General features: G+C 41.0%; 1 protein-coding gene and 1 long non-coding RNA gene across 4 annotated transcripts in view; one reads left to right on the top strand and one right to left on the bottom strand.

Moving 5' to 3' along the window:
* The window catches only part of LOC148000492 (uncharacterized), an 87812-nt gene extending 79858 nt beyond the window's left edge, over positions 1-7954 (bottom strand). Inside the window, exon 1 of the long non-coding RNA XR_015639749.1 lies at positions 7543-7954. This is a non-coding gene — a long non-coding RNA (uncharacterized LOC148000492). The remainder of the gene's footprint in view (positions 1-7542) is intronic.
* The window catches only part of LOC148000491 (uncharacterized), a 79122-nt gene that overhangs the window by 27650 nt on the left and 39298 nt on the right, over positions 1-12174 (top strand). For 2 of the 3 annotated variants that reach the window (XM_087589408.1, XM_087589406.1), the window contains exon 1: positions 11057-11482. The exons of the other annotated variant lie outside the window; for it this stretch is intronic. In XM_087589408.1, coding sequence (XP_087445534.1) covers positions 11226-11482 — 257 coding nt within the window. In that variant the 5' untranslated portion in view covers positions 11057-11225. Of the gene's footprint in view, positions 1-11056; positions 11483-12174 lie in introns of those variants that run through there. 3 annotated transcript variants of the gene reach the window in all.

The following is a 12174-nucleotide window of genomic DNA, read 5'->3' as shown; positions in this document are numbered from 1 at the left end:
AACCATCCATAAGAATTGCCCATGTCCTGTCAGTCATCCACTGGAAATCCCCTCACCCTGTCAATCATCTACCAGCAACTCACAAAACCTGTCAGTCATCCAGAAGAAATTATCACAGTCTGTCAATCAGACATAACAAATGGCCATAGTCTGTTAATCAACCACAGGACATGGCGGCTAACTTATATACAAACCTCTCAGAGCCGGTCAGTCATACATTAGAAACTCCCATAGCCAGTCATTCAATGGAGAGACCCACAGCCTGTCAGTCTTTCACAACATATCTCAAAGCCTGTGGATTATTCATAGGTAGTGTCAACAGCCTATCACTCAGCCCCAGGAAACATATACCAACTTTGTCACTTGTCCAAAGGACAAGCCTACACTCTATCTGTCATTCATAGGAAATACCTACACCCTGTCCATCATTGATAAGAAATAGCCAAAGCCTGTCAACCATACATAGTATGTATCTACCATTGTTCAGTATGCATAACAAATATGCACAGACTTTCAGTCAGTCCTCCATGGTAAATGACTGCTACATGAAATCATCCATAGAAAGTACCCACAACCTGTAAGGCATTCATAGGAAAAACCAACAACCTGTCAATCATCTGTAGGAAAGAGTTGCCTGTTTGTCAGCTACATGGCACACCCCCAACTTGGTAGTCATCTGGGGGAAAAATCTACATCCTATCAATAACCCATAGGAATTGCCCATAGCCTTAGAACCATTTATAAGAAATTTCAATATCCTTTCAAACAGCCACAGTAAAGTCAACAGCCTCTCAGTCATCTATTAGAAACACACACAGTCTGTCAGTCATCCACAGATCACATACATTGCGTGAGAGTCATCCATAGGAAAAGCTAAGTGCCTGTCATGCATACAAAGGAAATGAACACAACCAGTAAATCATGCATAGGAATCTCCAACAGTCTGTCAGTTATCAAGAGAAAATTCACACAGTCTTTCAATGTCGGGGCCAGCACCAACAGGGTACCTAGAATCGGGCGAAAGCCTGCGGGATGAAAGAAGCACACACACACAGGTTATTCGTGTCAAGCCAGAAGAGGAAGAGAGCTCCTGGTTTCTTTATTGACCAAACTATATATCCAAAGAACACCACTTAGCAGGTATCTGTCAAGCACAGTGGGGAACCCTGGCTGAGACTTCAGTAACAAAGGACCAACTATGTGGCCTGAATAAATTAGGGAAATAACCAGGAAGGCCAGCCTAATTCTGACTCAGGTGAGAAGTACCCGGCCAGACTGTTCCCAGTTGGGGACAAAAGGCTTCCACATGCAAGGGCAGGGCTCAGCAGGGGTCAAACCTTGTTGGAGACCCAGAAGGGTCTTGTTCAGGCTGACAACATTCTGTGAATGTAAACTTCTTGTGCCACACAGTGACAAAGCAACCAGGCCCAAATCCAATACAGCTCCCACATTTCAATTATTCAACAGTATACAATTAAGATTAAACAGAAAAATTTCCAAAATCCGCAACCCTCACACACTGATATCATAAATAGGGACATGATAAACCTGGGAGACAGCACACAATAAATCATGCCGAGAGCAAAGATTCATCTCTGCCTCAGGCTCCTCTCCTACATCATTCAGGTCTCAGGTTTGCCATGCAGAGCCGATTCTGTTACCATGCCTGCTTGAAATCAAATGGGGAGATGTTTGTGATGATGAACTTCGTCAATTTATTCTAATAGCTTTATAAAAATCATGTAGTGAAGGAAGCGCAGGATTTTGTTTCTGTTGACAGCACATTTTCAGAAGGGTTTAGTTTACTGTTTTTCTGCATACGTTAGCTAATTCTTCAGAGCTCCTGATAAAGCAGAAGATTGTATAATAGGAAAACAAGGCAGGAAGTGTATGTCCATTCAAGAGTCCTATCTCACCTTATTTCAATTATATTGACAATAGCAAAAGGAAACGTCAGAAAAATGAAAGGAAATGCCTCATTTTGAATATGATCACAGTTTGCCATTGAAAGAAACACAGATGTTTAAACAATATGCACATAGAATTAATATTTAATTAATGAATTCTAGTGACAGGTTTACAACTTGCCTCAAAGGTTTACATTCCTTTCTTTTATTCAGTATTTTTTCCTCCATCTTTATTAACTTGGGTATTTCTTATTTAAATTTCAACTGTTATTTCCTTTGCCAGTTTCTAGGCCAAATCCCCCAACCACTCCCCTTCCCCTACTATATGAGTGTTACCATCCCCATCTTCCCCTGTTACTGCCCTCCCCCCAATCATCACGTTCACTGAGGGTTCAGTCATGGCAGGACCTAGGGCTTCCCCTTCCACTGGTGCTCTTACTAGGCTATTCATTGCTACCTATGCAGTTGGAGCCCAGAATCAGTCCATGTATAGTCTTTGGGTAGTGGCTTAGTCCCTGGAAGCTCTGGTTGGTTGGCATTGTTGTTCATATGGCGTCTCATCCCCTTCAATCTCTTTCAGTCCTTTCTCTGATTCCTTCAACGGGGGTCCTGTTCTCAGTTCAGTGGTTTGCTGTTCGCGTTCGCCAATGTTTTTGCCTTATTCTGGCTGTGTCTCTCAGGAAAGATCTATATCTGGTTCCTGTCAGCCTGCACTTCTTTGCTTCATCCATCTTATCTAGTTTGGTGGCTGTATATTTAAGGGCCACATGTGAGGCAGGCTCTGAATGGGTGTTCCTTCAGCCTCTGTTCTAAACTTTGCATCCCTATTCCCTCCCAAGGGTACTCTTGTTCCCCTTTTAACGAAGGAGTGAAGCAATCACATTTTGGTCATCCCTCTTGAATTTCATGTGTTCTATGCATCTAGGGTAATTCGAGCATTTGGGCTAATATTTACTTATCAATGAGTGCATACATACCATGTGTGTTTTTCTGTGATTGGGTTGCCTCACTCAGGATATTTTCCAGTTCCATCCACTTGCCTTTGAATTTCATAAAGTCATTGTTTTTTGATAGCTGAGTAGTCTACATGTTTACGTGAAGGCTGTTAGTTTAAGACTGACTGCCATGCAGCTAAGATCAGGGTCTTAAAGCCCACACCCACAGTGACATGCCTATTCCAACAGGGTCACAACTTCTAATACTGCTACTTCCTCGGCTTCACACATACAAACCATCAGACCCAGGATACAGTTCAATATAATAAAGACAAGATAAGAATGGTACACAGCAAATATCATTCTAAAATATTTATGCCAAGCATTCACACTAAATCAGAAATCAGAAATGTGAAAAGTATATTTGATCTTCCCCTGTTCAATAAAATCATTGAAGTCTTAGCTAGAATAACAGCACAAGTGAATGAGATAGATGTACACCCTTGAAAGAATGAAGCCAATGTCACTTTATTTAGGCCTGGGTGGTTGATATACACAAAAGACTCTAAAGCCTCCACCAAAATTCCCCTGCAGCTATTCAATTGTTCAGCATTGTATTAGAGGAAAAGCAATGCATAAAACCAAGTTAGTTTCCTAAATCCAAATACCCAGCACACTCTGCAAATAAGCAAACTAACAGATTCTCACAGATATTATAGATTAAATATAACCAAGGAATTGAATGACTTGTACAGTAAAAACTCTAAACTTAATGTCAATTAACAGAAGAAGATACAGTAACATGGAAAGGCCCCATGCTCCTAGGTCAGAAGGATTAATATGATGGAGTTGGATGTGATGGTTTATATTTCCTTGGCTCAGGGGTGGCACTATTAGAAGCGTGGTCCTGTTGGAGTAGGTGTGGCCCTGTTGGAGTAGGTGTGCGACTGTGTGTAAGGGGTTTAACACACTCATCCTAGCTGCCTAGAAGGCAGTATTCTGCAGGACCATCCAGATGAAGATCTACAGCTCTCAGATCCTCCTTCACCACGTCTGATTGGTGGCTGCAGTGATCCTGCTGTGATGATAACAGGTCTGAACCTCTGAGGCTGTAAACCAGCCCTAATGAAATGGTTTCCTTTTAAGAGTTTCATTGGCCATGGTGTCTGTTCACACAACTAAAGTCCTACGTAAGACAGTGGCCATAACACAAAAATTTATCTAGATAATCTGTGCAACCCCCTAAGAATACCAACACGATTCTTTAATGACATTTAGAAATCCATCATTAATTTAATAGGTCAATATAAAGGAGCCATGTAGGTCACACAGTCATCAACATTAGCGCAGCTTGAGCCCTCACCGGCACAGATTTGGAGTTAATACACCATAGAGGTAAAGCAATAATGAAATCTGCAACAGTATTCAAAGGCTCATAGGTTGGGAAACATAATTAAGCATCTGTCCATAAATTTGTACACAGACAGCCATGAGTCATTGAACACCCCTGTCTGGGTTCAGGTAAAGCAGATGTCTACCCTTCAAGAGACTAGAGGCTCCAGGAAGCTTATACATATGGTGGAGTTGCTGGGCTGGGTATATCCTTGTGGAGGAGACAAGGGGTAGGGGGAGGAGGTATGCAATATTGAGATGTGGGACTGTCAGGGGGTGGATTGGGAGGGGAATGAAATCTGAAGTGTAAAAGTAAATAAATAAAAAATGGCTATCTTGCTGATAGCAATCTACTGATTCAATACAATCTATCAAAATTCCAATTCAATCCTTCATAGAGTCAGAAAGATGAATTTGGAAATTCACTTGGAATAACAAAAAAAAAACAAGGATAGAGAAAACTATCCTCAACATAAAGAAATAATAACAATAAAAGATAGAATCACCGTCCTTGACCTCAAGCTGTATTACAGAGCAATAGTTTTAAAAACTGTATGGTATTAAAACAGAGACAAGCAGGTAGATCAATGTAATAGAATTGAGGACACAGAAATGAACAAATACTCCTATGGTCCCTTGATGTTTGACAGGAAATATAACCATACAGTAGAAAAAAGATAGCTTTTTCAATAATTGTTGCTGGATTAACTGGAAGTTCGCACCCAGAAGAATGCAAATTGATCTTCTTCCCTAGTGCAAAGCTCAAGGGCAAGTGGATCAAGGACATCCACATAAAAAGAAAACACTCAAAGCCATAGGGGAAACTGTGGAGAAAAGCCTCGAACGTAGGGACTCTGCGGAAATTTTCCTGAAAAGAAACACCAATGGCTTCTGCTCAAGGACTTTCAAATGGGACCTCATAATATTGCAAAGCTTCTCCAAGGCAAAGGATACTCTCTTTAGGACAAAACGGCAACCAAGAGATTGGGAAAAGGTCTTCACCTATCCTACATTCAATAGAGGTCTAATATCCAATATATACTAAGAACTCAAGAACTTAAACTCCAGAGAGCCAAATAATCCTATTAGAGAAATGGATATAGAACTAAACAGAGAAATCTCAGCTGAGGAATATCGAATAACTGAAAAGTACCTGTAGAAATGTTCTTCAACAATCTTAGTCATTAGGGGAATGCAAATCAAAACAATGCTGAGATTCTACTTCACACCCCTCAGAGTGGCTAGGAACAAAACTCAGGTGACCACAGATTCTGACAAGAATGTGGAGAAAGCAGAACACTCCTCCACTGTTACTTGGATAGCGAGCTGGTACAACTGCTCTGGTAATCAGCTGGGGGTTTCCTCAGAAAATTGGACATAGTACTACCTGAGGACCCAGGTATACCCATTTCTGGGCATAGAGCCAATAGATGCTCCAACATATAACAGACAAACATGCTCCAGTAAGTCCATGGCAGCCTTATTTTTAATAGCTAGAATCTGGGAAGACCCCAGAAGTCCATCAACAAAAGAATGGATACAGAGAATGTGGTACAATTACACAAACGCAGTACTACTCCGCTATTAAAAAACAATGACTTCATGAAATTCATAGGGAAAAGGATGGAACTAGAAAATATCATCTTGAGTGAGGTGACCCCAGAAAATAACACAGATGGTGTGCACTCACTGATAAGTGAATAGTAGCCCCAAAGCTCAAATGAGCCAAGGTGCAATCCACAGATCACATAAAGCTCAAGAAGAAGGACAACCAAAATGTCTATGTGTCAGTATTTCTTAGAAGGGGAAACAAAAATATTTATAGCAGGAAATATGAAGCCAAAATTTAGAGAAGAGATTGAAGGAAAGTATATATTAATTAACTAATTAATTAAAAAATAAAAATTAAAAATAAATCCATGGTATATGGGGAATTGACAGCATGTTAACAAATTATACTGATGAATAGAGACAGCTTCATGGAGAAGACAGAAACTTGGTCCATTACACAGAACAAGCACAAAAGTCAATGCCACATGCATCATGGAACAAAACATAAGACTTCATACCACAGATGTGGGAGATGAGAAAATAGGAAATATGTTTGACTTCGCTGTGCAGAATGGTACTTCCTGAACATTACTCCTATAGCATAGAGAATAAAAACATCCATTCATAAATCATACCTCCTGAAATTTAAAACATGGCATAAATCAATGATCATCATCATTTAGCTGAAAATGATGCCTCTACCATTCGTAAAAATCTTAATAGATTCCTATAAAAAATAAGTATATTTACTCTATAAACACAAGAAAAACCTTATCTATTAAGCTTCACACCTACCAAGTAGCATTCATGATACGTAAAGTAGTCTGCATGATTTCAGAACAGAAATGCAAACATGGTTATCCCAAAGCTACAAATACTGCAAAGTAAACCAGTTACTGGCTCTTAAGATGTTCTGGTACAGTAGTGGAACACATATTATGGAAATAATTCTCTTTCCTGATTCTATTTCAGACACACTCTATGTGATGGAAGCCAGGCCTGAAACTGCTAAAGCAGCCAAAACCCTAAGAGTAGATATGTCCTGAGCCAAGAGGAAAACACAGTACTCTTATCCGTATCAATGAAATGACTGTCATAGCTATAGATCTGTGTTTGGAACCCTCATTAGAAAAGCATCATCTTCTTGTAGGCTATAGACACTAACACAGAGACCCCAACCTGGAATGTGTACAGAGAAGGTGGTAACTCCATTTTAAATGGGATGACTCCTTTACGTCTCTCCCTCAAGACTTCATTATCTCTATAGCAAATAAACGTAGAGATTCTAAGAGATTGGGGTGATAGATTACTGTAGTGAGTGACTTACAGACATAATACCAAGTCCCTAGTAAAAGAGAAGAAAAAACAACATGGAATCTGAGAAGTAATACTAAGAAGTCAATAGGATTCAAACAAGGAATTGCTGAGTGGATGAAGGTAGAGGTCAGTACTTTCCCTTTCGTGCATTCAGAGGACCTGTGGGAGCATCACCTAAGGACGGCACAATGGCACCAGCCACCCTGGGTTTCCCTTCAGTATTTAGGTATTTTAGTAATATCTGCAATTTAATGAGTATAAATATCCTCCACTTGGGAAGACAGATGTGATGTTTGGATTCCACTGAGCATGGATGTTTGTTAAAATTTATTCTCAGTCTAATAGGTCAGGTCTGCACCTGAAGGGTGCACTGTGCACTCACTGATTTTGGTGAACAGGATTTTATGTGTGAAAAGAACAAATACTTCTCACGCACTTACCAGATGACACAATCCAGGAGATTGGAACCTTGATCAAGGAGAATCCATGTCTCTGTGACTGCAGTGTCCTGGAGGTGACTCATTTGTCCTTCTTTGCCATCGGGCAGGCAGCAGGCCAATACCATGACAGTAGATGTATCCATGTCCAAGGTGATCCTTAGTGAAGCTCAGTTTTTTTCAGAGATAAAGTGACGTCACGAACAGCAGATGACGTTTGCAGACATGACAATTTATGGAGTCTGGTCTGCATACGCTGTAAAGTTGTAAAAGAAAGCCAGCACAGCACTGTTAGTAAAACAGTCCAAGGAGAGCAGTGGGCCTCTGATTTGTGAGGGTTTATCATGACATTGCTAAGTAGGACTCCCTCTTGTCAAAGACTCTGCTGCTAGTCCTAGTGACTCATCCTATGAGTGTTGACCTAAACTGTTTGCCTTTTAATTAAGAGTTTCCCATTAAGAATATCCTAGTAAGAGCACTAGTGGAAGGGGAAGCCCTGGATCCTGCTAAGACTGAACCCCCAGTGAACTAGATTGTTGGGGGGAGGGCGGCAATGGGGGGAGGATGGGGAGGGGAACACCCATAACGAAGGGGAGGGGCAGGGATTAGGGGGATGTTTTCCTGGAAACCAGGAAAGGGAATAACATTCGAAATGTATATAAGAAATACTCAAGTTAATTAAAAAAAAGAAAGAGTTTCCCATGAAAATGTTCTAAGTGAAAGCCACAAGTTTCTATACTCTTTATTACATCAGTAGCTTTTTAGTGTATTTTTCAAGTGAAAACCAGTCTTCAACTGGTACCCTTTAAAACTTCAGGAGCTCCTTCTAGTACCTGATGGAATTAGGATGCCCCATTCTGTGTGGGGTGTTTTCAGCAAAGGCCCCTGTATTGGACTCATGACTGCTAGCATTTGTTCCATCCAGAAGACCTAGTTTTACAGGAATGCCCCCAAAATTCACTCTTCCATCCTCTCTGACTCTGCTCAACAGCAGCACTGGAGCCTTGGAGGCTAGGATGCTGGTTGATTTTAAGCAACTCTACAAAATGTGGATATAATCTGGGAAAAGTGAATCACAGTAGAGGTATCTTCTCCATCACATTGTCCTGAGGGCAAGTCTGAAGCTCATTTTTTTTTGTGATTGATGTATAATTGCCCTGCTAAGTGTAAAAGACAAAAGAGAGAACCCCAAATGGTCCAGCATGATGAATGGGTAAACAGAGTTTATCATATTGATACAATGGACTAGTCTCTAGAGATGGACAGAGGCATTGACACTATCTTATGATAAAAGAAGCTATTATTTAATGACCAAGAAAGGGGATATTTCTATATTAGATGACTTCATTTTTGTTAAATATGCAAAATGACCTGGTTGGTGGGGGCATAGAAATTTATCCCAGCACTCAGGAAGCAGAGGCATGTAGATTTTCACGAGTTTGGGGCCAGCCTAGTCTACAGAGGTAGATTCAGGACAGCCAGAACTACACACACTCAAACACACACACACAGAGAGAGAGAGAGAGAGAGAGAGAGAGAGAGAGAGAGAGAGAGAGAGAGAGAGAGAGAGAGAAAGGGGGTGGGCAGAGACAAACTTTCTTGAAAATCAACCAATCACTCACACAAGGAATCAATTAAACAAACAAAAACCTCAAAAAACTAGACACCAAAAAACCAATCAATCTATCAAACAATGTCAGAAGCAACAGCAGCAGCAGCAACAACAACAATGACAACAACAACAACGACGACAACATCTACACCAAAAACCAACCGAATGAGACCAAATGTTAGATTGGATTGCAGCCAGTTTACTCATTAACTCAAAGCATCCATGAAACCCAGGCACATCATGGGGTATGGTGTGCTCTACACATCCTGATCTTAAGTTCCTATACTTAAAGTAACACTTCTGTCATTAAAGAGGGATAGGCTGAGCTGGTGCCTAACAAGTTGATAGGGGATAGGATCTGGAGGAATAAAGAGTACCTTCTAATGGCCACAGAGTTTTCTCAAACTTAAAATATTTTTAAAACCAATAGTATAAGTGATGCATAATTTAATGACATAGTAAGAATGCACTCCTAGATTATATACTTGAAAAAGATGAATTTGCTGCATAAGTGTATTACATACCTGTAAACATGTTATTATTGAAAGATTATGCTTCTTTCACATGTATGAATGTTTTGCCTACGTGTCTGTGTGTGCACTATATGTATGTCTGGGCCTGTGAAGATATGAGGGTTCTAGATCACCTATAATTAGATTTGAAGATGCCTTTGAGCTTCTTTGTAGGTGTTACTGTAGGTTTCAGGGTTTGAAGCTGACTGATATTGAGGATTACCTTTGCCCTCCAGTAGCAGACAGGTTACCTTCCAGTATTATGAACTCTGGTTAGTAGTGTGAAGAGTCTAGTTAGACCCCGGCTCAACCTATCCCCCCCTGTGATGACAGAAATGTTATCTTCAGAAGTCAGTCCTGAACATCAGATTGTATAGAGCAACCAATAGTCTTGGCACTGGCTTGTGATGGTCAAGGTTTTCTATAGGATCCTTTGGTTAATGACTCAACAGGTTGTCACCCATTCCTGTTGCTGGATTTGTAACTTGGTGGCACAAGATGTCTAAGTGGAGCCTCGTGTCATGTTAGTTTTTGGCTCCATATGTATTCCATACATATAGGAAGCTAATAGAGTAGCAGATTTCCATTTAATTTTTTCAAAGGGACTTTAGTGTTTGTTGTCCCTCCCTTTATTTCCTACTTTACCTAGGCTTGCGTGCCAGGGCTGTGGGTGCCTGGTTAAGAAAATAAACTGACCCTCTTCCTTATCAAGTATGAATCTGTATGCCCATTCCAACATGCAGCCAGCAGGTGACCAGGATACACTGGAGAGAGTGATCAACTCCAGTCAACATCATGTTGATGAATATGAAAGGAGGGTAATGGGGCTTGAAAAATGCGAGGGAGGTAGAAGTGTGTACCCTTTGCCTCTACCCATTTCTCCCGGTTCCCTCTCATTAACCCCTCCTATTCTAGCTTTTATCTCTTCCCAACACTATACACTCCTTCCTCTTCCTGGGGCGATATTCTTCTGCCCCCTAGTTCCCTAGTAGATAGTCAGGAATCCTGTGTGGTTATCCAGATTGTAGTTCTCATATCAGATACTTAAAACCTAACATCCTTAACAGCAGACACATGAAATGTTTGTTGTTTTGGGTCTGGGTTTGCTAAATCAGGATGATTTTTTTAGGTCCATCAGGCCAGTCTTAGGGTTACAGATTGCAATGGCTTCCCTTACTGCCCTCAGTATTCCCTTTGAAGGCCATGCAAATGGATCTACTTCAGCGTCAACATTGACAGAGCTTTGAACAAGCACTGAGGGGGCTGGGCTCCTAACAGTGGAGTCTGAGGTGGGCACACATGGAGCATAAGGATAGGGTACAGTCCGTAAGCCAGCTCCATTGTGAGCTCAGAGCATGTCACTATGGTGGTGCCAGTGCAGCTGTGTTGCTAGGTGATGAAGTATAGTTCAGTTAACCCTGAACGAGCAGGTCTTGCCTACATTTCTTTGGCAAGAATTGGTGATTTTAGCAAACTCTTATCGTATAATTTGGGAGGTGGAGAGTAGCTAAATGGGAGGGAAGAGAGGGTAAGAAGGTCCTGGGCGGCCCTAGAGCTCCATAATGGAGGAAGATTTTGAATATGATGCTCTGGCATTGAAGTTCCCCAGAAGGGGACGCTGGTACACCCGTCTGTGGCGCTCCTGTCCTGGTTTTGGATGCCTGCGTCAAAAGAAAACGACGAAATTTCCCCTCTATCTGATTGGGTATGATCCCGTGGGTCGATTACAAAGAGCGGCCTGTGTTGGGGACGTGGAGAAAATTGAAAGTATGATCCATGAGTGTCATCATCATGTGGATGAATCTGATTGGAGGGGCAGGTAATGGGGCTTCAAATTGATGAGGGGAGTAAAAGGAGGAGGGTAGGAACTGTTAGGGACACTCAGGGCTAAGGAGGAAGACAAATCAACTTCCAGGGCTACAATCTGAGGGTAGAGAGTGGTCATACATAGGCTCATTTTCACTGGGGACCCCTGGGTTTTATACCTGCTAAATGCTCTTAGTCGTATGAGACCTCCACACTGTGGAACAGCAGCTCCTAGGCCTTAATGAAACTACATAATTTTATTCTTATGTTAACCCTTACATTTTGTAAACATACAAAAAGACACACACACTCACACACATAAATACCGTTGATTTGCCTCTGTGTATTTTCTGTGTACCATTGTGATAGAACCTGGTGCAGGATCCCCTGGAACTGCAGCTATAGACAGTTGTGAGCTGCCCTGTGTGTCTTAGCAATCAAACTGAGTTCTCTACTAAACAAAACTAGAGCTGTTATTGCCAAGACCCCTATCTAGATTTTCTTTCTTCTTTGTTGTTGTTGTTTTCTGTTTTTTCATTTTTATTAGATAGTTCATACATTTACATTTCAATGTTATGTCCTGTCCTGCCTCTTCCATCCCACTTCCCACTCCCCCTGTTTCTATGACGACTTTCTTAATACATAATATGATGCAATATAATAATGTATAATATAATATAATGTATATGATACAATATAATAATA

Source organism: Rattus norvegicus, chromosome 16, assembly GCF_021556685.1.
Source record: "Rattus norvegicus strain SHRSP/BbbUtx chromosome 16, alternate assembly SHRSP_T2T, whole genome shotgun sequence".
Lineage (NCBI taxonomy): Eukaryota > Metazoa > Chordata > Mammalia > Rodentia > Muridae > Rattus > Rattus norvegicus.
Note: the sequence above shows the minus strand (reverse complement) of the source record. Positions and strands in the feature narration are given on the sequence as shown.